This window comes from Mobula birostris, chromosome 29 (assembly GCF_030028105.1).
Source record: "Mobula birostris isolate sMobBir1 chromosome 29, sMobBir1.hap1, whole genome shotgun sequence".
NCBI lineage: Eukaryota > Metazoa > Chordata > Chondrichthyes > Myliobatiformes > Myliobatidae > Mobula > Mobula birostris.
Window position 1 is genome coordinate 64,299 of NC_092398.1, and position 21,399 is coordinate 85,697.

A 21,399-nucleotide genomic window follows, 5' to 3' on the forward strand; every position below is an offset into this window, starting at 1 on the left:
ATGACAAGCTATTCAATCCTGGAATCATTTTTGTGAACCTCCTTTGAACCCTCTTCAGTTTCAGCACATTCTTTCTAAGATAAGGGGCCCAAAGCAGCACAAAATCCTCCAAGTGAGGCCTCACCAGTGCTTTGTAAATCCTCAACAATACATCACTTGTTTTTTAACTTTGTCCTCTTGAAATGAATGCATTTGCCTTCCTCACCACAGACTCAAGCTGCAAATTATTTTTTATGGAATCCTGCACGAGTCCTCTCAAATCTCTTTGCCTATCAGCACTTTGTATTTTCTTCCCAGTCAGTCCTTTCATTTCTACAAGCAAAGTGCATGACTGTACACTTCCCAACACTGTATTCCAGCTGCTACTTTGGCCATTCTCCTAATCTGTCTGAGTCAGTCCTTCTGTAGCCTCCCCATTTCCTTAAAACTACCTGTCCCTTCACCTATCTTTGTATCATCTGCAAACTTTACAACAAAGCCATCAATTCCATCATCTAAATCATTGAGATGTAATGTAAAAAGAATTAGTCTCAACACAGACCCTTGTGGAAAACCACTAGTGAGTGGCAGCCAACCAAAAGAGGCTCCCTTTATTCCCACTCTTTGCCTCCTGCCAATCAGCCACTGCTTTATCCTTCCGGTCACTGAAAATGTGAATTAGTGCTGCAAGGAAAAAAAGAACAAAATCCTTCCATCTGCTTTAGTTCTTGGAGAAAATATCCTTTATTCTATCTCCGGTTGTTTTGGACTTTTTTACTCATGAGAACATGTTTAGTACCATTCTCTTTGGGTACATAATAAACTCAAGCACCTTTGTCCGGGGTAACAACTGACCTGTAGATTTCACATCACAAATATGTCACACTCCAATGAGAAAGACTACTGCCCTGCCCTTCATATTCATGGCATTGTCATTAGTGAGTTCACCACTGTCAGTCACCTGTGTTGAAGGGTCAGAGTAATTGGACAATTTCCAGGATTAGCCATGTAATATCACATGCTCTTTGTAGCGCTGTGGGACATGACCAGAACTTGAAATAATACTGATGTTCCCTCCTTTTTAAAAAAAAGCTGCATGGATCAACCGTTGGTCTGAACAGTAACTTTTCACACAGCCTGAAAACTGCACAGCACTTTAAGTTAGCATGATATGAAAGAGAATTCCAGCCACGCACCAACAAAGCCTCAGTTACCATGTGGCTGCGAAGCTTAGAGGGAACAGTGAATAATAAAAACATAGGAAACCTACAGCACAATACAGGCCCTTCAGTCCATAAAGCTGTGCCAAACATGTCCTGACCTTAGAAATTACCTAGGGTTACCAATACTGGGGAATCAAACTGAGCCAAGTCACAGACTGAAGATGGACAGAAATGTCTCATTTTATACAGACAGGAATTCTGTCAGAAAATTTGATGGTCAATCCAGGATCCAGCCCAATAACCAGTTAGAAGGCTGGTGACCAGTGGTGTGCCTCAGGGATCTGTTCTGGGAGACCTACTCTTCATGGTTTCTATAAATGACCTGGATGAGGAAGTGGAGGGATGGGTTAGTAAGTTTTCTGATGACACAAAGGTTGGGGGTGTTATGGATAGTGTGGAGGGCTGTCAGAGGTTACAGCGGGACATTGATAGGATGCAAAACTGGCCTGTGAAGTGGCAGATGGAGTTCAACCCAGATAAGTGTGAGGTGGTCAATTTTGGTAGGTCAAAATTGAAGACAGACTATAGCATTAATGGCAAGACTCTTGGCGGTGTGGAGGATCAGAGGGATCTTGGGGGTCCGTGTTCATAGGACACTCAAAGCTGCTATGCAGGTTGACTCTGTGGTTAAGAAGGCATACAGTGCATTGGCCATCAATCGGACTGAGTTTAAGAGCCGAGAGGTAATGTTGCAGCTACACAGGACCCTGGTCAGACCCCACTTGGCGTACTGTGCTCAGTTGTGGTCGCCTCACTACAGGAAGGATGTGGAAACCATAGAAAGGGTGCAGAGGAGATTTACAAGGATGTTGCCTGGATTGGGGAGCATGCCTTATAAGAAAGTTGAGTGAACTCGGCCTTTTTTCCTTGGAGCGACAGATGATGAGAGGTGACCTGATAGAGGTGTACAAGATAATGAGAGGCATTGATCGTGTGGATAGTCAGAGGCTTTTTCCCAGGGCTGAAATGGCTAGCACGAGAGGGCATAGTTTTAGGGTGCTTGGAAGTAGGTACAGAGGAGATGTCAGAGGTAAGTTTTTTACGCAGAGAGTGGTGAGTGTGTGGAATGGGCTGCCAGTGGCAGTGGTGGAGGCGGAAACGATAGGGTCTTTTAAGAGACCCTTGGACGGATACATGGAGCTTAGAAAAATAGAGGGCTATGGGTAAGCCTAGGTAGTTCTAAAGTAAGGACATGTTCGGCACAGCTTTGTGGGCCAAAGGGCCTGTATTGTGCTGTAGGTTTTCTATGTTTCTCATCTCCAACTTGCTTTGAACCTTGCTGTAACAGTGATGTCGGAGTTCAGCATAGAAAATTATCTCATACAGAATGAGAAAATTATCTCATAAGGCCATTGGGTAGAGGAGCAAAATGAGGCCATTTGGCCCATCGAGTCAGCTCTGTCATTTCACCATAGCTGATCCATTTTCCCTCAGCACTATCAGTACCCTCTAATATTGCACAGAAACAGGCCCTTCAGCCCATCTAGTCCATACCAAAGCAATTTAAACTGCTTATTCCAAGGAACCTGGCCCAGGACCGTAGCCCTCCACACCCTTACTATCCAAACTTCTCTGAAACCTTGAAATTAAGCTCATATGCACCACTTGAGTTGGTGGTTCTTTCCACACTCTGGTGACCCTCTGAGGCAAGAAGTTTCCTTTCATGCTCCTCTTAAACCTCGCACCTTTCTCCCTTAACGTATGACCTCTGGTTTTAGTCCCACCCACCCTGAATGGCAAAAGCCCTCATAATTTTGTACACCTGAAACCCCGTTTTTATTGGGCGTCTCTGGAAATGCAGCTTGTTAGCCCCTTGCTAACTGCCACTGTACTCTGAGGCGAGAAACCACCCTTCTCAGGCTTCATACGTCTAGGATATATACAACTTTGATCCCGCCAAACCCCTGAGATTGGGATGTCTCGCACACCCAAACCCCGGTTTGTGTGAATGCTGTGTAATTTACTACCCCCCAGCAATCACACGTCTGCACTGCATACATAACAGATCGTACACTGCACAGAATTATAAAGAAATATGCTTAAGAATGCTAACTTAATCAAACAGTAATTAAAGGAAAGAAAGAAAAAAAACCAAAAAGGGTCCATTATCCTTAAACAGTAAAATGTGCACTTAAGTTGGACCTCGCTTGAACTTGTCTGTCCCTCATATGCTGGACCGTCGGTCTGCATGAAAGCCCACACCATCTTTCAAATGCCGCTTGAAATCCATCTTGAACAAACAGGTCTCCTACAGGAATATTGGTCCTTCCTCCTTGAAGACATTCACCTGTAAGAAGCACCTTGTGCATCAGGGATGGCATCCTCAGCCATCTTCCCTCCTGTCTTCTTCCAGCTTCCTCTAAAGAAGACCTTGACCTAGATCAGTCTCCCTCACAAAAACTTCTCCACTCAGTACTCTCCAGCAGCTTCCCCCAATTCCACCATCCTGATTGGCTGACACCACATTCCTAAATTGAACAACAAAGCCGTTTATCTCAGATCAAACCCAAACAGGCTGAAAGCAGAACAGACTGCTCTTACTGAACTGCTAAAATGAAATAGCTACCGCATAGCAGTAAAAATCCTAACCAGAGCATTTCACACCTCTTTCAAATCTCCTCTCAGTCTTCTATATTCTAAAGAATACAGTCATAACCTATTCAATCTTTCCTTATAACTCAGGTCCTCCAGATCTGGCAACATCCTTGTAAATTTTCTCTGTACTCTTTCAACTTTGTTTACATCTTTCCTGTAAGTCGGTGACCAAAACTGCACACAATACTCCAAATTAGGCCTCACCAATGTTTTACACTTCAATATATCATCCCATCTCCTGTACTCAATACATTGATTTGTGAAGGGAAATCTGCCAAAAGCTTTCTTAATAACCCTATCTCCTTGTGTAAGACCTACTTTGGTTGGTCCTACTGGTGCAAAAAATTTGCAGTTGCCTGCATTAAGTTCAATCTGCCATGCAGAGCCATGATAACATTCCTCACTGTCCACTACAACTTCATCTTGGTGCCATCGGCAAATTTGCTGATGCAGTGAACCACGTTATCATCCAGATCATTGACATAGATGACAAAGGAACCAGCACCAATCCCTGCGGCACATCACTAGTGAAAGGCCTCCATTCAAATAGGCAAATCTCTACTGCCATCTCTGGCTTTTCCCACAAACCCAACATCTAATTTTATCCTGAATGCGAAGCAACTGAAGCTTCTCGACCAGCCTCCCATGCAGGACATTGTCAAATGGCTTACTAAAATCCACGTAGGCAACATCGACTTTCATCAAAAGCTTCATCGACTTTCCTGGCAACTTCCACAAAGAACGCTATAAGATTGGTTAGACATGACCTACCACGCACAAAGCCTTGTCTATGCAGACAGTTATATATCCAGTCTCTAAAAATATATTCCAATAGCCTTCCCACAATGGATGTCAGACTCACCAGCCTATAATTTCCTGGTTTATCTCCTGCCTTCTCCCCATATCCCCTCATACCCTGATTGATAAAGTATCCATTAACCTCTGACTTAAAAATCCCAAAGACTTGTCCTCCACAACCGCCTGTGGCAATAAATTACGCAGATTCACCACTCTCTGGCTAAGGAAATTCCTCCTCATCCCCATTCTAAAAGGACATCCCTCTATTTTGAGGCTATGTCCTCTGATATCTTGGACTGCCCCACCACGGGAAATATCCACTGTATTGAGACCTTGCAACATTTGATAGGTTTCAATGAGGTTCCCTCTCATTCTTCTGAATTCAAGTGAGTAGAGACCCAGAGCCATCAAACATTCCACATATGACAAGCCTTTGCATCCTGGAATCATTTTCATGAACTTCCTTTGAACCCTCTTCGGTGTCAGCACATCCTTTCTTAGATAAGGGGCCAAAAACTGCTCACAATACTCCAAGTGAGGCCTCAGCAGTGCTTTGTAAATCCTCAACAATACATCACTTGCTTTTTTATTTTAGTCCTCTCAGATTGAATGCTAATATTGCCTTTGGCTTCCTCGCCACCACCTCAAACTTCAAATTAACCTTCAGGAAATCCTACATGAGGACTCACAAGTCTCTTTGCACCTCAGATCTTTGAATTTTCTCTCCACTTAGAAAATACTCTATGCTTTTATTTCTTCTACCAAAGTGCATGATCATACACTTCCTGAAATGCTGTCCTTCACCTATTGATGCCTTTTGTAAATCTTTTTACAGGTTAGAAACAGCAAAGCATTTGTGTTTGGGAATCTCAAACACAATAACACGTCAGTTTTGCTGTCTCTGTCCAGGTATTTAAGGAGTGACCTGCTACTTCCTTTGTAACACCAATACATCAGTTGTTGATCCTTGGCAATGAAGAAGTATCTCATCCCAACTGGAAACATGCTTTGTCTCTGAAATGAAGTTTTCTGTAGTAACTCTGTGAAATTCACTGGAACCGGGGTGCTGAGAACACACCACCGTTTGTTCACTGGAGATCAGTTCTTCAGCTGCATTGATTTTGCGAGGGATTCACTACATCTGCCATCTGACTTGATGAATTGACAGACGATTGATAGAGAATTGTGGGAAGGGATTCACTCACTCATCTCACCTGTAGCCACAACAGCGAGTCCACCCTGTGGAGATGCCGTTCACCTGCTCAGACTATGGGAAGGTATTCACTCATTCATTCAGCCTACAAACACATCAGTCAGTTCACATCAGGGAAATGCTGCTCACCTGCTAAGACTGTGGGAAGAAATTCACTCGGTCACGTGAACTGAAGGTACATCAGCAAATTCACACTGGGGAGAGGCTGCTTACTTGCTCAGACTAGGATAGGGGTTTGTTTGGTCATCTGAACTGAAGGTACACCAGCGAGTTCACACAAGGGAGATGCCATTTATCTGCTGTGATTGTGGGAAGGGATTCACCCACTCATGCCACCTACGGAGACACCAACGAGTTCACACTGGGGAGAGGCCATTCATCTGTTCAGACTGTGGGAAAGGATTCACTCAGTCGTCCAGCCTACTGACTCACCAGTCAGTTCACACTGGGGCAAGGCCATTCTTGTGCTCTGATTGTGGGAAGGGATTCACTCGGTCATCATACCTACGGAGCCACCAATATGTTCACACTGGGGAGTGGCCGTTCACCTGCTCAGACTGTGGGAAGGGGTTTACTTGGTCATCTGAACTGAAGGTACATCAGCGAATTCACACTGGGGAGAGATTATTCACCTGCTCAGATTGTGGGAAGAGGTGTACTCGGTCATCTGAACTGAAGGTACATCAGCGAGTTCACACTGGGGAGAGGCCATTCACCTGCTCAGACTGTGGGAAGAGGTTTACTCAGTCATCGGAACTTAAAGTACATCAGCGAATTCACACTGGGGAGAGGCCGTTTACCTGCTCATACTGTGGGAAGGGATTTACTCGGTCATCTGAACTAATAGCACACCAACGAGTTCACACTGGGGAGAGACCATTCACCTGCTCAGACTGTGGGAAGGGATTCAGTCAGTCATCCAACCTACGGAAACACCAACGAGTTCACACTGGGGAGAGACCATTCACCTGCTCACACTGTGGAAAGGGATTCACTTTGTCATTTGAACTGAATTTACATCAGCGAATTCACACTGGGGAGTGGCCGTTCACCTGCTCAGACTGTGGGAAAGGGTTCAGTCAGTCATCCGACCTACTGACACACCAGCCAGTTCACACTGGGGAATGGCCATTCACCTGCTCAGACTGTGGGAAGGGGTTTACTCGGTCGTCTGAACTGAAGATACATCAGCGAATTCACACTGGGGAGAGGCCATTTACCTGCTCATACTGTGAGAAGGGGTTTACTCGGTCATTTGAACTGAAGGCTCATCAGCGAATTCACACAGGGGAGAGGCCATTCACCTGCTCAGACTGTGGGAAGGGATTCATTCACACATCCAGCCTACAGACTCACCAGCGGGTTCACACTGGGGAAAGGCCATTCTCCTGCTCTGAATGTGGGAAGAGATTCACTCAGTCATCTACCCTACAGAGACACCAGCAAGTTCACACTGGGGAGAGACCGTTCATTTGTTCAGACTGTGGGAAAAGATTCAGTCAGGCATCCAACCTTTTGGCGCACTTCCGGTTTCACACTGGGGAGGAAATTTAAATAAGCTGCATGCTGGATATTTAACTATCACATTTGCTGAATCCAGAGTTAAGTTCCAAACTGACTGTTGGTGTCGAACTCTGCAATTATTGCTGCTGTTCTTCAAACCCAGTTCTGCACCCTGGTCACTGGGCATGGGAGGAGTTTCTTCTGCTGGTGTTCACCTTTAATGGGACTGGAGTTTAATATTCTGGATCTGTGACTAATAAATCAGTTCTATTTTAAGCTCTGTATCGGGTACTTGGTTAATTTACAACACACACCCAGTGTACAGGAAAAAGTCCTCTCAGTCCCCCTGGTTCCTGCCAGTTTTTCTATTCCACAACTATCCTTTTAAATCCATCCTTGCTGTCAATCGATCACACTCTCTGCGGTGATGGATTCCAAACATTCACTGCAATGTGGGTGAAGAGTTTCCCTTTGAATTTTCTGCATGTCATTCTGCAGACTGAAGAAGACAAGCTGACTGCAGTGATGCAACCATATTGCAATCACTGCCTCCTAAGAGTTTCTTTATCTTAAGCTTCCTAATCGCCTCCAGTTCATTACTTAACACCCGATCCAGTATAGCTGATCCTCTAGTAGGCTCAATGACAAACTGCTCTAAAAAGTCATCTCATGGGCATATAACAAATTTACTCTCTTGAGATCCATTGCCAACCTGATTTTTCCAATCTAGTTGCATATTAAAATCTCCCATGACTATCATAACATTGCCCTTTTGACACATCTTTTCTATTTCCTGTTGTAATCTGTAGTCCACATCCCAGTTACTGTTTGGAGGTCTGTATATAACTGCAATCAGGGTCCTTTCATCCTTGCGGTTTCTTAACTCAACCCACAAGGTTTCAACCATCTTCTGATCCTATGTCACATCTTTCTAATGATTTGATACCATTCTTTACCAACAGACCCACACCACACCCTCTGCCTACCTATTTGATTATATCCTCCTTTATGTTTGGCCTTTCCAGGAAAAGACAATATTTTTATGTTCAGAACAGCAAAGAAGAGGGACTGTGAGGGCATATTCTGGAATTAGTGTACATAGCAAACAATAACTTCAGCAACCAACCTTCAGATCTGAATATGGATTGTAGATTGAATTTAAGATACATCTCGGACCAGTAAATTGCATGAATAGGACTCAGACGACAGCACTCAGAGTAAATTGCAGATTCAGAAACAGCCACTTCATTGATATATGTCTGCATATGTATGAGTGCAATCGACACCCCATTACTGTTGTTTTCATGCAACTAACACTTATTTTGGGTGTGTTGGTGGAAAGATCCAGGCATTTGAAAACTACATGTACCTCGAAATAAGCATTATGAGGGCATTGTAACTATAGAAGTTAGAGAACCTTTGTTCTCTAACATATAAAATGTTGGGTCATGAGGGTCCCCCCTCCCCCCCCCAAAAAAAAGAGAGATGAATTCAGGACAAGAGGAAATCTGCAGATTCTGGAAATCAAGTAATGCAAATGCTGGAGGAGCTCAGCTGCTATGGAAAAGAGTAAACAGCCAACATTTCAGGCCAAGACCCTACATCAGGACTGAAACAAAGAGATTAGAAGTCAGGGTGGAAGGTGGAGGGAGGAGAGGAAGAAGAACAAGGTTGGATGAACTCCAGATCATTTGGGAGGCTGAAAGAGGTGACAGATAGGACATATAGAGAGGTAGTTACACCCAAGGTGCAGAACACGGGAAACTGGGTGACAGGAAGGGGAACGGGGTTAAGGGGCCAGTGCAGAGCACCCCTGTGGCCATCCCCCTCAACAACAGGTACATCACTTTAGATACTGTTGGGAAGTATGACCTTACAGAGGAAAGTTGCAGTGGGTGAGTCTCTGGCACTGTGTCTGCCTCTGTGCAGGGAAGAGGAGGGGGAAGAAGAGGCACGCTGTGGTGAGAGGGGATTCATTAGTTCGGGGAATGGACAGGTGGTTCTGTGGGTGAGAACAAGATTCCCAGGTGCCAGGGTCCAGGATATCTTGGATCGAGTCCTCAGCATTGGGAGGGTGAACAGCCAGAAGTTGCGGTCCATCTAGGTACCAGTGACATGGGTGGGATGAGTTACCATGTTCTGTTAAGGGAGTTCAAAGAATTGGGTGCTAAGTTAGGACCTCCAGGGTTGTTATCTCAGGATTGCTACCTGTACCATGTGCTATTAAAGCTAGAACTAGGAAGATTATACAGTTTGGTACGTGGCCAAAGAGTTGGTATAGGAGGGAGAGCATAAGATTTTTGGATCATGGGGCTCTCTTCCACAGAAGGTGGGACCTGTACAGAAAGGGGTGGTTTACACCTGAACTAGGGAGAGACCAATATCCTAGCAGGAAGACTTGTTAACTCTGCATGGTCGGTTTTAAACTAGAGATGCAGGGGGATGGGAACCAGAGTGCCAAAACTGTTAGTGAAGAGGTTATGGAGGCAGATGTTGCCAAGACCTCAGACAAAGTTAAGAATCAAAAGGTTGAACACGGTGTGACTAAAGTCCAGAGCTGCCTTTATTTCAATGCAATAAGTATCAGAGGAAAGATGGATAATAGTGCTGAAGATGAGGTAGCTGGTTTACAAACAGAGGCAATGTGTAGTCAGGAGAGGCTGATGTAGGACAAAAGTGCAGACGACAGGACAAGTTGCAATGTAAAAGGCAGACAAAATCAAAAAGGGTAAATACAGGACTGAAGGTGGTGTATCTGAATGTGTGCAGAATACAGAATAAGGTAGATGAACTTGCAGCACAGTTGCAAACTGGCAGATATAATGTTGTAGGCATCACTGAATCATGGCTGAAAGATTACAGTTGGGAGTTTAATGTCCAAGGACACATTATATTGAATGGACAGACAAAAAGACAGAGGAGTGGCATTGCTCTGTTGGTTAAAAAACAAAATCAAATCATTAGAAGGAGGTGACATGGGGTTAGAAGGTGTTGAATCATTGTGGATGGAGCAAAGGAACTGCAAGGGTAAAAAGACCCCCCCCATTCAAAATAGTAGTAAGGATGTGGACTACAAATTACAACGCAAGATAGAAAATGCATGCCAAAAGGGCAATGTTACAATGGTCATGGGGGCCTTCATAACGCAAGTAGATTGGGAAAATCAGGTTACTGCTGGATTACAGGAGGGGGAATTTCTAGAGTGCCTATGTGATGCCTTTTTAGAGCAGCTTGTGGATGAGCCCACTGGGGGACCAGCTATTCTGGGTTGCATGCTGTGCAATGAACCAGAACCGATTAGAGCTTAAGGTAAAAGAACTCCTAGGGGAAAGTTACCATAATATGATCGAATTCATCCTGAAATTTGAAAAGGAGAAGCTAAATCAGATGTATCAGTATCACAGTCTGGTAAAAGGAATTACAGATGCATGTGAGAGTAGCTGGCCATAATTGATTGGAAAAGAACACTGGCAGGGATGACGGCAGAGCAGCAACGGTTGGCATTTCTGGAAGCAATTTGGAAGGTACAGGATATATACATCCCAAAGTGGAAGAAGTGTTCTAGAGGAAAGATGACACAACTGTGGCTAACAAGAGAAGCCAAAGCCAATGTAAAAGCCTAAGAGAGGGCATTTAATATAGCAAGAATTAGTGGGAAGTTAGAGGCTTGGAAGCTTTTAAAAACCAACATAAGGCAATTTGAAAAAGCAATCTAGAAGGTAAAGATGGCATACAAGAGTAAGCCTGTCAATAATATTAAAGAGGATATCAAAAATTTCTTCAGATACATAAAGTGTAAAAGAGAGGCAAGAGTGGCCAAGACTGCTGGAAGCCGATGCTGGAGAGGCAGCAATGGGGGAGCAACAAAATAGTGGACGAACTGAATAAACATCTTGCATCAGTCTTCTCTGTGGAAAACACTAGCAGTGTGATGTCAGGGGGCATGAACTGTGTGAAGTTACCATAACTAAAAAGGAGGTTCTTCGGAAACTGAATGGTCTGAAGGTAGATAGGTCACCTAGACCAGATGGTGTACAGCCGAGAGTCCTGAAAGAGGTGGCTGAAGAGATCATGGAGGCATTAGTAATGATCTTTCACAATCACTAGGTTCTGGAAGACTGGGAACTGCAAATATCTCTTCACTGTTCAAGAAGGGAGAGAGGCAGAAGAAAGGAAACTATAGGCCAGTTAGTCTGACCTCAATGGTTGGGAAGATGTTGGAGTTGATTATTAAGGATGAGGTCTCAGGGTACTTGGAGGTGCATGATAAAATAGGCTGTAGTCAGCATGGTTTCCTCAAGGGAAAATCTTGCCTGACAAATCTGTTGGAATTCTTTAAGGAAATAACAGGCAGGATATACAAAGGAGAATCAGTTGATGTTGTGTACTTAGATATTTGGAAGGCCTTTAACAAGGTTACCCAAGCCACAAGCCCATGGTATTACAGTAAAGATTTTAGCATGGATAAAGCAGTGGCTGATTGATAGGAGGCAGAGAGTGTGAATAAAGGGAGCCTTTTCTGGTTGGCCGCTAGTGACTAGTGGTGTTCCACAGGGGTCTGTGTTGGGCTCGGTTCTTTTTACGTTATATGTCAATTAATTTGGATGATGGAATTGGTGGTTTTGTTGAAAGGTTTGCTGACAATATGAAGATAGGTGGATGGGCAGGTAGTTTTGAGGAAGTAGGCTACAGAAGGACTTAGACAGATTTGGAGAATGGGCAGATAAATGGCATATGGAATACAGTGTTGGGAAGTGGTGGAGCAGACTCAATGGGCTGAATAGCCTAATTCTTCTCCTATGTCTTAGGAACTTGAGGGAGTGGAATGCTTGCATTTACCCTATCTATACTCCTCATAATTTTGTATGCCTCTATCAAATCTTCTCACGATCTTCTACATTCTAAAGAATACAATCCCAACCTATTCAATCTTTCCTTTTAACTCAGGTCCACCAGATCCTTGTAACCTTTCTCTGCACTCTTTCAAATGTGTTTACATCTTTCCAGTAGGTAGGTGACTAAAACTGCACACAATACTCTGAAGTCTTATACAACTTCAACATGTCATCTGATCAGCAGCTACAGGAAATGTTTGATGGAGGATATGGCTACTAAAGGAGGTTCTACCAGTTATTAAATATAAGGGTTCACATACTTTTTCCAGTCTGTTTATTCCTCTGGTTAGATGCTGCCTGACCTCCTGAGTTCCTCCAGCACTTTGTGTGTGTTGCTCTATATTTCCAGCATCTGCAGAATCTCTTGTGTGTTATATCTGTATTTTTTAAATGGGTTGGACTTTGACATTTGGCACACAAAGTGGCTGCTGGAGTCACAGAAAAATACAGCACAGAAACAAGAACATCTAGTCTGTGCCAAGCCATTTAAAATGAATAGACCCATTGATTTGCACACGGACCCTACATTCCTATCCCTACCAACCATGCACCTATCCAAACTTCTCTTAAAACATTGTGATTGAGCTTGCATGCACCACATTCTCCCCACCCTCTGATTGAATAAGTTTGTCTTATTGACTTTTAATGGTGGCTGGCAGTCCAACTTAAAGGTGCATTACCGTCACCAACTGGATTGGAGTGTGGTGTAGTGATTTGGGAACTAAAACCTGTATGACTACTTTTTTTCCAAATGAAAGTTAAATTACCCCAAAAGTCCTAAAGTAATAAAAGACAACACTGTAAATTAAATTAACGTCACTCCTGTCACTTAATATTTTTTAAAACTATCAACCCCAAAGAATGTAATGAAGCCTGCATTTGATTGTTTCAACTAGTATGCTTCACACTGTAATAGTATATGCTCAACTGTTTCATAATGATGACAGACCTACTCAATCCAGAATTATGTTTTCCAACAATACATAAAAAATAATTAAGCATAGTATGCCCAATTCTAAATCGCGTCAATAAAATTCCTTCCCTTCTTGTTTCACCTTTCTCCCATAAACCCAGCAGTTTTATGTATTTTATAAAGCTGCCTCCCCTTATGCCCATTATCCCACAAGTCTTGCTATAAGCCCCCAATTCTTAACCCTGCAAACCTCTTGGCTTCTGATTTGCTAAGTGGAAGGGTTGTATCTAGTTTTTTTTTAGCTATACCATCAACCTGCTCATTCCCATCAACACCTCTATGCGCAGGAACCCATACGAAACAGGCATACAAACCAATACTGCAAATATGATGAGCATGTAGCAACCAATCTGACCAACTACTAGAATGTCGATTTTAAGACTTACCGAAACTGAAAGAGTGTGGGGGGGAGAGTTAACATTTCACCTTTCACCGTTAACCCATAACCTCTAGTTGTAGACTCACCCAATCTCACCAGAAAAAAAGCCTGCTTGCATTTACCCTGTCTATACTCCTCATCATTTTGTATACTTCCATCAACTCTCCCCTCAATATTCTACGTTCCACGGAATAAAGTCCTAACCAAATTAAATATTTCTTAGATCAAGTGCGCAGGCGTAAGGGTAGAACATCGCGCATGCGCTCCATGGGCGAAAGGCTCGGGAGAGCTGGTAACAGGTAGGAGCGGGTCGCTAGGTGGGCGTTTCATCGGTACCCGCGTTCGCACCTCGACAGAGGGACAATTACTGTGATCCCGGACACACTGTGGGCTCGCAAAACCGGATAGTACCGGTCCATTCCCTCTGTCAGCCCCATGGTTTGGATCCGGGCCCCGGGGAGCTTGCTGCTGATTAGTGAACGTACTGGCGCCGTTTCTGTGGCGCATGCGCATCGTGGGGACTGTGGTGCAGAGGTGTCTCGATCGTAGGGGTTTCTGGGTAAAGAGGCAGCCATGGGTGACATTTAAACCACTTTCCCCGTGGTCCATAGGGATGTTTGGAAGCGCGGACGGAGGGAATCGGAGCGGATGAATCGCCCAGACACTGTCGTGCTCCAGCTATCTTAATCCAAAAATATAGTTCCGAGTTTATCTCGGATGAAGAGTACCTTACAGTCGATGAAAATGTCGCTTAGTGCTGCATGGAAAAGAAGAACAAAATCCTTCCATTAGCTTTAATTCTTAAGAAAATCACTTCTCTTCTATCTCCTCTTGTTCGGGACCTTTCTACCCGTGAGAATGTAAGAGCAGAATTAAGCCAACTGGCTCATCATGTCTGCTCTGCCATTCAATCATGGCTGATGCTTTTTTACCTTCCTCAACCCCATTCCCCGGCCTTTTCCCCGTAACTTTTGATGCCGTGTCCAATCAAGAACATTTCAATTTCTGCCTTAAGTACACCCAATGACCTGGCCTTCACAACTGCCTGTGGTAACAAATTCCACAAATTCATCACCCTCTGGCGAAATAAATTTCTCTGCATCTCTGTTTTAAAAAGATGAGCCTCTATCCCGAGGCTGTGCCCTCTTGTCCTAGACTCTCCCACCACGGGAAACGTCCTTTTGACATCTACTCTGTCTAGGGCTTTCAACGTTCAAAAGGTTTCATTGAGATCCCACCTCATCATTCTGAATTCCAGCGAGTACAGACGCAGAGCCATCAAACATTTCTCTTATGATAACCCTTTCATTCCTGGAATCATCCTTAACAATTGCCTCTGGACCTTCTCCAATGCCAGCATATCTTTTCTCAGATAAGGAGCCCAAACTGCTCACAATACTGAATGTGAGGTCTCACCAGTGTCTTATAAAGCCTCAGCATCACACCCCTACTCTTATATTCTAGGCCTCTTGAAATGAATGCTAACGTTGGATTTGCTTTCCTCACCACTGATTCATCCTGCAAGTTAACCTTTAGGGTGTTCTGCACAAGAAGTTCCAAGTCCCTTTGCATCTCAGATTTTTGGATTTTCTCCCCGTTTGGAAAATAGTCGGCACATTTATTTCTACTACCAAAGTGCATAACCGTGCACTTCCCAACATTGTATTTTATTTGCCACATTCTCGCCCATTCTTTTAATCTGTATTAAGTCTTTCTGCAGCCTTCCTGTTTCCTCAACACTAGCTACCCCCCACCAATCTTCGTATCATCTGCAAACTTGGCAACAAACCCATCTATTCCATCATCTAAATCATTGATATACATTATAAAAAGCAATCCCAACACCAACCCCTGCGGAACACCACTATTCACTGGCAGACAACCAGACAAAGATTCTTTTATTCCCACTTGCTGCCTCCTACCAATCAGCCAATGCTCTAACCATGTTAGTAAATTTCCTGTAATACCTTGGGCTCTTGGTAAGCAGCCTCATGTGTGGCACCTTGTCAAAGGCCTTCTGCAAGTCAGAATAAACAACATCCACTGCATCCCCTTTTATCTTTCCTATTTGTAATCTCAAAGAATTCCAACAGGTTTGTCAGGCAAGATTTTCCTCTAAGGAAACTATGCTGACTTTGTCTTATCTTGTCCTGTGTCGCCAAGAGTTCCATAACCTCATCCTTAACAATTGACTCCAACATCTTCCCAACCACTGAGGTCAGGCTAATTGGTCTATAATTTCCCTCCTGCTGCCTTCCTCCTTTCTTGAAGAGTGGAGTGACATTTGCAATTTTGCAGTCCTCTGGCACCATGCCAGAGTTCAATGATTTTTGAAAAATAATTGCTAATGCATGCACAATCTCTAACACTACCTTTTTCAGAAACCTAGGGTGAAGTTCATCTGATCTGGGTGACTTGTGCATCCTTGGGTCTTACAGCTTTTTGAGCACCTTGTCCCTTGTAATAGTAACTGCACTCACTTCTCTTCCTTCCACACTACAACATTTGGCACATTGCTAGTGTCTTCCACAGTGAAGACTGATGCAAAATATTCATTTAGTTCATCTGCCACTTCCTTGTTCCCTGTTATTATTTTGTACCATTCTGTCTGGTTACAGGAACATATTGAACACAGTTGCCCTCGGTAACAAGTAACCTGTAGCTTTCAAGCACAAAAGTGCCACACTCCAATGAGAAAGACTTCTGCCCTCCCCTTCATATTCATTGGCATTGCCATCAATAAGTTCACCACCATCAATCACTGGGGGTAGGGGAGTGGTCAGAGGAATTAGGTAGTGTCTAGGATCTAGGATCAGCCATGCAATATCAAGTGCCTTTTGTAGCGCTGTGGAACATGACCAGAATTTAAAATAATACCACTGTTTCCTCTATTTTTTTCAGAGTGGTACAAACCAACCATTGGCCTGAGCAGGAAATTTTTACACGGCCTGAAAACTGTGCAGCATTTTAAATTAATATTATATTTGAAAAAAACATCCAGCTCGCAGCAACAAAACCTATGTGCGTGGGAACATTTCAGTTACTGTGTGGTCTCACACCCGTGCAGCTTAGAGGCAACAGTGAATAATACTAATGGAGAGAGTCGAACTGAGCCAAGTCACAGGTTGAAGATAGGCTGAAGTTGTCTGTCGTGATGCAGACAGGAAGACTGTCAGAGCATTTGATGGTCAGTCCAGATGCCTGATTTGTGCTCAGTTAGAAGATGACTTCTTCCCCCAACTTGAGCTGAACCTTGCTGTAACAGTGTGATGTCAGAGGTTTGCTGTCTCTGTCCAGATATTTAAGGAGTGACCAGATATTTCCTTTGTGACACCAATATATCAGTTGTTGATCCTTGAGGTGAGGAAGTATCTCATCCCAGCCGGAAACGGGCTTTGTCCCTGAAATGAAGTTTTCTGTTGTAATTCAGTGAAATCCACTGGAACTGGGGTGCTGAGAACACACCAGCATTGTTCACCGGAGATCAACTGCATTGACTGTGTGAGGGATTCACTGTACCTGACAATGAATTGCCAGAGAATTGATAGAGAACTGTGAGAAAGGATTCACCCACTCATCCCACCTGCAAACACACCAGCAAGATCACACTGAGGAGAGGCCTTTCACCTGTTCTGATTGTGGGATGGGATTCACTCACTCATCCAAAGTACAGAGACAACAACAAGTTCACACTGAGGAGAGGCCATTCACCTGTTCTGTGTGTGGGAAGGGATTCACTCACTCATCTCAACTACTGGCACACCAGTCAGTTCACACTGGGGAGAGGCCGTTCACCTGTTCAGACTGTGGGAAGGGATTCACTCGGTTGTCTCAACTGAAGGTACATCAGCGAGTTCACACTGGGGAGAGGCCGTTCACCTGCTCAGACTGTGGGAAGGGATTCACTCAGTCATCTCAACTACTAGCTCACCAGTCAGTTCACAATGGTGAGACACCATTCACCTGTTCAGACTGTGGGAAGGGATTCACTCGGTCATTTCTACTGAAGGTACATCAACGAATTCACACCGGGGAGAAGCCATTCACCTGCTTAGACTGTGGGAAGGGATTCACTCAGTCATCCCAACTACAGAGACACCAGTCAGCTCACACTGGGAAGAGACCATTCACCTGCTCAGACTGTAGGAAGGGATTCACTCAGACATCTGACCTCCTGGCACACCAGCGGGTTCACACTGGAGAGAGGCCATTCACTTGCTCTGAATGTGGGAAGGGATTCACTCACTCATCCAGCCTACAGAGACACCAGCGAGTTCACACTGGAGAGAGGCCATTCACCTGCTCAGACTGTGGGAAGGGATTCAGTCATTCGTCCAGCCTACAGACACACCAGCGAGTTCACACTGGGGAAAGGCCTTTCACCTGTTCAGACTGTGGGAAGGGATTCACTTGGTCATCTCTACTGAAGGCACATCAGCGAATTCACACTGGAGAGAAGCCGTTCATCTGCTCAGACTGTGGGAAAGGATTCACTCATTCATCTGACCTGCTGGCGCACCAGCGAGTTCACACTGGGGAGAGACCATTTATCTGTTCACAATGTGGGAAGGGATTCACTCAGTTATCCAACCTACACAGACACCAACGAGTTCACACTGGGGAGAGGCCATTCACCTGCCCACACTGTGGGAAGGGATTTATTCAGTCAACTCAACTTCTGGCACACCAGTCAGTTCACACTGGGGAGAGGCCATTCATGTGTTCAGACTGTGGGAAGGGATTCACTCAGTCATCTCAACTGAAGGTACATCAGCGAATTCACACTGGGGAGAAGCCTTTCACCTGCTCAGACTGTGGGAAGGGATTCACTCAATTATCCACCATACAGAGACACCAGCGAGTTCACACTGGGGAGCGACCGTTCACCTGTTCTGTGTGTGGGAAGGGATTCACTCAGTCATCCAGTCTACAAAGACACCAGTCAGTTCACTCTGGGGAGAGGCCATTTACTAGCTTTGAGTGAGGGAAAGGATTTACTCAGACATCTCAACTACAGGCACATCAATGAATTCACACTGGGGAATGTGTGTTCACCTGCTCAGACTGTGGGAAGGGATTTACTCATTCAACCTACAGAGACACCAGTGAGTTCATACTGGGGAGAGGCTGTTCACCTGTTCTGCTTGTCAAAAGGGATTCACTCAGTCATTTGAACTGAAGCTACATCAGTGAGTTTGCACTGGAGAGAGGCCATTTACCTGCTCTGAATGTGGGAAGGGATTCACTCACTCATCCCACTTCGTGAAACTACCGAGATCACACTAGCAAAAAGTTTAAATAAGATGCATGCTGGATATTTAACCATCACATTTGCTGAATCCAGAGTTAAGTTCAAAACTGTTGGTGTCGAACTCTGCAATTATTGCTGCTGTTCATCAAACCTGGTTCTGCCCCCTGGTCACTGGGCATGGGAGGAGTTTCTTCTGCTGGTGTTCACCTTTAGTGGGACCGGAGTTTAATATCTGGATCTGTGACTAATAAATCGGTTCTATTTTAAATTTTGTCTCAGATGTTTAGTGAATCTACAACACACCCAGTGTACAGTAGAGAGTCAAACGTACACTCCAGCTGGACTAATAGAATATACCAAAGTATGAAAGCAGAATTGAATTGAATTGAATGATCTTTATTGTCATTATACATAGGTACAATGAAACTCTGTTTGGCTTCCTCTCAGGCAATTAAATAAAGCAGTAGATAAAAACAAGACAGTAATAGAAAAACAGTATTAAATAGATAAGTAGCAGACAATAATTTGTAGCAGCACCAGAATATAACAGTAATGCACAAAGTGCCGTTAGTGCAAGTATCTGAGTCCTTGTGTGTGCTGACAATTTCAGTCATTGTTCTGTGGAGTGGTGTGATGGATGCCACAGCTCTGGGATAGAAGCTGTTCCTCAGTCTATTTGTTCTGGCTTTTAGTGTCCTGAACCTTTTGCTGGAAGGCAGCGGGTCAAACAGGGAGCGGCCGGGGTGTGTGGTGTCTCTGGTTATGCTGATTGCTTTCCTCCTGACTCTGCTGGAATAGATGGTGTTCTGTCCTGACAATTCGCTGGGCCGCCTTCACCACGCGATGCAGGTCTTGTCGCTCAGCGGCTGTGCAGCCGGCATACCACACCGTGGTGCTGCTGGTCAGGGTGGTTTCAGTTGTGCTTCTGGAGAAGTTAAGCAACAGCTTTTGTGGGAGTTTGGCCTGTTTCAGCTTTCTGAGGAAAAAGAGTATTTGTTGTGCCTTTTTTACTAGCAGCGAGGCGTTGGTGGTCCATGTCAGCTGTTTTGACAACATAACTCCAAGGAACTTTAGGTTTTCCACATTTTCCACTACCTCTCCATGTATATGGAGGGGTGTGTGTACTCTGTCCTTTGATCTCCTGAAGTCAATGATAATCTCTTCTGTTTTAGAAGTGTTAAGGACCAGGTCATTGTCCTTGCACCACTCCGTTCGATGATCCACCTCAAGCCTGTAGGCTGATTCATCCTCGTCCAAGATCAGGCCGACCACTGTGGTATCGTCCACAAATTTAATTATGGAGTTGGGGGTGCAGTCATGTGTAAAGAGTGTGTAGAGCATAAGGCTCAGCACACAGCCCTGCGGGGTGCCTATTTTTAAGATGAGAGTGGTGGAGGTGTACTTACCAATTCTGACTTGGTGTGGTCGGTCTGTGAGAAAATTCATGACCCATGAGCACAGGGAGGAACCAAGGCCAAGAGTGTTCAGTTTGCTGACCAGTTTATGGGGGGTGACTGTGTTAAATGCAGAACTGAAGTCCACAAGTAACATCCTCACATAATGAAGAACAATTAGTTGGATGTTCAATGGAGCAGAGTCAGAAACCAGAGACAGGTCAGCATGGGCAGAGTTTGGGGCTCTGCATCGAGGTAGGGGTAAGAACGGATGATGATGAGCAGGGAAACAACAGGGATGTAGTAACGAATGACAGAGTAGCAACATTTGGAAGCTGATTGACAGAGAAAAAAAGTTTGATTTTGACTGCTAACATTAAGTATATTGCTTGTGAGAGCTTATGTTGTATTATTAAGGATAATAAGATGATTTGGTCATTGAATACGTGGCTGAGGAACTGGTACAGAGGGCATGACCGGTGATTCTAGCCATGACCAACCTGTCAAAGCATTTCATCACCATAGAATAACTATCAAGAAGAAACTGTAAGAAATGTGCTTACCAAAGGAATACGTGACTGCCAGCACCCGTTGTACTGAACATCGTACAAGAATAACGATGTAGCGGAGATGAGTCGATCACAGACGGCAGACTGCAACAAACGAGTCGGTTGATGATTGGAAGGACTGAGTTCGCTGGAAATAGTAAACTTGCCCTGTTCTTTATGTACAAAAAGAACGCTTTGTAAATAGCGTATTGGATGTCTCCCACCATCCTTGGCGAGAGTGAATGTAAACTTCCTTTTGCAAGGAATAAAGGCGCTTGACAAACATTCATTGAATTGGTATTGTGTTTTGTGAAACTTAGTAGAGAGATAACAGATTTTTGAGGTTCCACCAAGATTTTTGGTTGAGGTGTGGTAGCGATGTTTGGAATTCCATATGGCTGAACTGCTATATGGAAATTCCCTGGGAGTAGCGATCAACATCAAGTAAGTTTCTCCTTGCTCCTTTGAACTTTCCCTCCTGGAGCCGGACTTGGGGGTTTCTGTTTCGCTGCTGTCCGATGCACTGCAGTTGATACTGGATCAGATTGTTTCCTCGGCGTTCTGACGCTTTCAGAGTGCTGACTGAAACTGACTAATAAGACAAGGTGTAAGAGCCAGAATACATGAAAAGGATCGGACCAGCGTCTG

The 21,399-nt window shown here is 44.3% G+C and overlaps 2 protein-coding genes across 2 annotated transcripts in view; one reads left to right on the forward strand and one right to left on the reverse strand.

Moving 5' to 3' along the window:
- The window catches only part of LOC140190123 (uncharacterized), a 34,716-nt gene extending 21,103 nt beyond the window's left edge, over window positions 1-13,613 (reverse strand). Inside the window, exon 1 of the mRNA XM_072246621.1 lies at window positions 13,566-13,613. The gene's annotated coding sequence lies outside the window, so the exon portion shown is untranslated. The remainder of the gene's footprint in view (window positions 1-13,565) is intronic.
- The window catches only part of LOC140190124 (uncharacterized), a 57,732-nt gene extending 36,703 nt beyond the window's left edge, over window positions 1-21,029 (forward strand). Inside the window, 2 exon segments of the mRNA XM_072246623.1 lie at window positions 6,321-7,349; window positions 17,255-21,029. Coding sequence (XP_072102724.1) covers window positions 6,321-7,349; window positions 17,255-18,737 — 2,512 coding nt within the window. The 3' untranslated portion in view covers window positions 18,738-21,029.
- Window positions 21,030-21,399: the final 370 nt, after the last annotated feature.